Source organism: Galeopterus variegatus, unplaced genomic scaffold, assembly GCF_000696425.1.
Source record: "Galeopterus variegatus unplaced genomic scaffold, G_variegatus-3.0.2 Scaffold732, whole genome shotgun sequence".
Taxonomy (NCBI): domain Eukaryota; kingdom Metazoa; phylum Chordata; class Mammalia; order Dermoptera; family Cynocephalidae; genus Galeopterus; species Galeopterus variegatus.
The window spans coordinates 101273-106170 of NW_007726843.1; the positions used below are offsets into that span (position 1 = coordinate 101273).

At 40.5% G+C, this 4898-nt stretch overlaps 1 protein-coding gene across 1 annotated transcript in view; it reads left to right on the forward strand.

The window, feature by feature from the left end:
• LRRC16A (leucine rich repeat containing 16A) overlaps window positions 1–4898 on the forward strand; it is a 115764-nt gene that overhangs the window by 98112 nt on the left and 12754 nt on the right. Inside the window, exon 18 of the mRNA XM_008571870.1 lies at window positions 3639–3720. Coding sequence (XP_008570092.1) covers window positions 3639–3720 — 82 coding nt within the window. The remainder of the gene's footprint in view (window positions 1–3638; window positions 3721–4898) is intronic.

Consider the following 4898-nt stretch of genomic DNA (forward strand, 5'->3'; position numbering starts at 1 on the left):
GGGGATCGTAACCCTTGGCTTGGTGTCGCCCACACCACACTCAGCCAGTGAGCGCACTGGCTGTCCCTATATAGGATCCGAACCTGCGGCCTCAGCGCTCCCAGCGCGGCACTCACCTGAGTGAGCCACGGGGTCGGCCCCACACTTGGTTTTTGTGGGCAAGAGAGGTACAGAGAAACAGCCTGCTGGTTAAACACAAATCCAAAAATAAAAGACTTATTGCTAAAGAACCCGGAGCACAGACCAGGAAGGCATGGCCACATTTTTGTCTGGCCCCAGGGTCACACTCGTGGGGTGCCGCAGCATTTGAAGGTAGGCCATTGGCTTTGAAGATGTGGATCTTTTCCCACCTGCCCAGGTGCTTCCTGTGTGGGGAAGCATGCAACAGCTGTTCCTGGGAAACACCCACATTTGGGGAAAAGATTGAGTCAGCTGAATCCAAATGGAGAACTGAAGGTAATTGGAGATAGAACTGAGAGGCAAATAATAATACTGAAAACAGATTATAATTACATGAAGATAGAATCTGTTTTCCAGTTTTTATCCCTTTCCAAACCTAAAAATTCCTTGCTATCTTCCAGATATAAAATAAAAAAATAAAAAATAAGGTATTCTGTTAGAATTAATTGAATTTGATATATACAGATGGCCCCAACTTAATGATGGTTCGACTTTTTGACCTACGATAGTACGAAACCTATACACGTTCAGTACACTCCTCAACTGACATTATCGTAACATCCATATAAACTCAAACTGTGTAAGCGTACTTTTGATATTTTCGATTTATGATGGGTTTATCAGGACACAACCCCATTGTAAGTCGAGAAGTATCTGTATTGTCTGTTGCTACAAAGAAAAACTTCATAGTTTAAAAATTACTGAGTCTCCCCCAAATTTGACTTAAAGTATTATTCTTTGAACCTCCTTTTAAATTATAGGTGTCTTTTGTTTCTTTCCTTTTACCTCTGTTTTCTCCTACAGCTACTTGAAGGATTGTATCATTATTATGATCACTAAGATAAATACACCCATGTTTAACTCAGGGTTTGGTTTCTGCATATTACCTGGAGTTCTTTTACTTTTACAAAAACTGGGTTCTCAAAAGAAAGGAAAATTGCACATCTACTTTATTTGAAGTATTAGAATAAAAGAGTTTGCCCCAGTGAACCCTTGATTTTCAGAAATTAAATGGTAAGCTACATACCAGGAATATAGGCCTCTTTTATATTACTACTAAACAAATGGTTTTTTTTTTTTTTTATTAAGTCCTGCATCCCACATGATTTTACAACTGTTTACCCTCGTTCTTCCACCAACACCAACATTTATCTAGCAATTCCCTACTTAAAAGATAACTCCTAACTCCCTTATGAACCCTTAGAGAAGAGTTGGGAGAGGGACCATATAACTATTCTGCTAATTCAGCAAGGGACACATGATATGGTCTTCACTGGTTAGAATTTGGAAAAATTGATGGTGAGTCATTGGTGAGTCAGGTGCCCAAGAAAATTTTTAAATTTTAATCCATTTTAGGAATTTCATTACAACAAATAATGTGCTGTTTTCACTAATGTGCTGTTTATTTCGTCACTGTTTCTAGTGATGAACCAGCTGCTTTTTGGTGGAAAGATGAGAAGTGATAGAGTTTTTTTTGTCGTTTACTTTGGATTTGATTATATAAATTGACTCAAAGTGACAAAATCCTTGTGGTTTCATAGTTGTATTTATTCAAGGCTTATACTAATCTCCTAGCGCCATCTAGTGTCAATTTAAAACGAAAATGATCATTAAAAATCTTTAGTATTTAAAATTCAGAACAGTCATGCCATGTGTATCAGAATAATAAAATAATAAAAGAAAGTTTTTCAAAAATTAGCTTTAGAATATTTTCCCCTAAAACGCCGTGACTGTATTCTTTATAAAAGTAGTAACATAAGCATCAGTGGTCAGTATGTTGTCTTCTCCTTCCTCTGAGTCATTCTCTTTACATTATTGATGTTTAATACATATTTTTAAAGAAAAAGAACTGTAAACATGCAGTTATGTCATTTATCATTTATTTAAAAAGGAGAGTAACAGGTAATGAATGTTTAGAGTTATGTCTTTTGTTTTGGGGCTACCAAGTCAGCTGCCTGCTCTCAAAGACATTTTGGCATTCTTTTATCCCTATTCTGCACAGTTATTTTTGGGATTTATAATTACCTCAGAAAACCTGGGTGGTAAAAGAAGAAAACAATTTCCAGGATTGTTTTTGAGATTCAGGCAAGTGCAGTGCCCAGGATACAAAATTAAAGGAGGTCCTCAGTCTCAGGTGCCAGCCCTGCACTCGGAGGAGTCAAAGAGGGAGAGGTCCTGGCTGGGACTTTGGCTGATGCAAGGCCTGCCTTGCCAGCACTTGTTCTAGGCAGAGGCCTGCCATGAGGCTTCCTTTCCATGGGATCACTTTGCCATTGTGATGCCAAATAAAGTGCCCGTTTTAGCTGTGGTGCTCAGGTGCACATTTCTTCTCAGAGAACTGCTCCACTAGTGAACATGGAACTTCTGTAGTCCTGCTGAGAAATTTCTCAGCCTTCTACCACCTTGCTGCTTCCTCTGACAGAGGCGGCACTCCTGGGGATAGTGTGGCTGGGGCAAGTGACAACTGCAGTGAGAGAGTCAGGTCTCACCTGTGTTTCAAATAATCCCTCCTACATCATCAACAACAGTTAATGTCAGGAATTGGCAGCAGATACTTGCTTTTTAGGTTTGTCAGACACATGAGATGAGCAGGAATGAACAGACTGCAGGTCAGACTGCTTTAGGAATCATCATGCCTCCTGCCCACCTCATTTTTAATTTTTTTAGACAAGAGGTAGATGTTGATCATCACTGTCAACAGGATGCTTAGGTATTATTAAGCAAACACTGGATTTTTCCATTCATCTCTTTTTGTATCAAAATGCCTCACTCTGATGTGGACTTTCTGCACTGTAAGAGGAGAGGCTGATTCCTGGCTTTAGAAATCAGCTCCTACCCTGAGACAGTGGCTTCAATGACCTTCCCTGTTTTTGCCATCACAAACTCCTCCTACCTGCAGAATTTTTAAAGAATTAATTCAGGCCATGTTCATCTGTATTTACCTCCTAAACAATAGATCTGTGCCCTGTGGTTTTGTCTCAGTGACAGAGAAGACCTTGTGTTTTTCAGGCCCCCATTTACTATACTATACATTGAAGTTGGAAAGTTTTCCACTGCTTTTAAACTAGATTTTTGGAATCTAAACCTGGAGAGGGTGCTGTAAATTTCTAGAGTGTAAGTGTCCCCAGTACATGGGGCATCGGCTGCAGGGCCTGAATAGGTGTTCAACAAGGAAAAGAGGAGTCGTCCCCCACCTCTCATCTGTGTGGAGCCTTCTGAGCAACTGGACCCCAAACACTTGGACCTCAAAGCCCTGGCAGTAAGCACAGAACAGAATGTGTCTCTCACGGCTTTGTCTGAGCAGGAGGGCCCCAGGGAGTCAGATAGGTCAGTTCAGTCACTATGACCATGGCAGCGTTAAGGAGCCATTATTTGTTATCATTTATTATTGCTTTGGTTTTTTCCTTACATATTAAATACATGTGCACTTTGGGGGGGGGGGTGCTTGAATTTTTTAGAAATTTGGGAATGACTCCATCTCCCAGGATTCTTCCAGCCCAGCCTCGAGCAGCACAGAACGGTTGGATGGAAGTGGGGCAGGTAAGTCAGACCATTGCCGTCACCCCTTAGGAAGAAGACTTACCTTCTGTTTCAGGAGTCATGTGATCGACAGAAGAAAAATAAAAAGGAGGCAAGAATGGGCCTCTGTGTTGTGTGCTCTCACCTGTCACCTAAAAGACCACGTCCCTTCACCTGCCCACCTGGGGCACAGCTCCCACCACTAGAGCCTTGTGCCTGGACAAGGCACCTTTTCTGATTTCCCAGAGAGGAAATTCTGATTATTTTTTCATTGAGAACTCCTAAATTGTGAACATTTTGGCAAAGGGGGATGGGGTGACATGGGGTTATGGCTCATGTTGTAATGTTTTTAAAAGTAAGCCATCCATGGTATGTGGAATGTGGGTGGCTATTTTGTTTGATGTGGGGATGTTCTTCACTTGAAGTTTGAATATGCATGAAATCTGATATCCTTTGTCCCTCTGACTTTTTAGGTGTAATAAAAGATTAAAAGACCTTAGATGGAAACTGAAGATTAACTTGTAAATTGTGTGTTAGGAAGTTAGAAATTGTGTGTCAAAAGTTCTTCTGCCTAGTTTAAATATGTTTATGCAGTAAGAGTTGGGTTATAAGTCACATTTAACTGGCTTATTTTTGCCACTTGTCTGACTAAACTAAGGCAGTAGTACAGATGGAGGTTGGGGGTGGGATGACATTTCTGGAGCCGCTCTCACTGAACATGATACTGTGGTCTCAGCATACTCTTTCTCACCCAGAACCTGCAGCCAGAGCCCTAACTGATTATTGTCCAGAACTGAAGCGCTTACGGTCGGTTACACCTTCATCTCATGCCAGATCTGAGAAAGATCTGAAGGCTTCAAATGCTTTAAGCATCACTGTTTACTTTGTACATGATTATGAAGTTGTACACTATTAAATGTAAAGCTCATCATCTCTGGAATAGTTGGGGGTGATCAGAAAAACACTATAAAGTGTATTGCTTTTCTATAAAGAATTTTAGTCCCCCACCAGCATAGTTTGATTCTAAAAACTTGCTGAAACAGGATGTTTCTGTTCTAAAATATCTACGGTGAGAAAAGACAATAAATGATTATTGCAGTTAGTACCGGACTTCAAGCTTCCAATTATTATCTTCTTTGACCTCTGATTTTTAAAGTGTGACTTTTGTACCCGTTTTCGTTTTAGTGCCTAAACTGCAC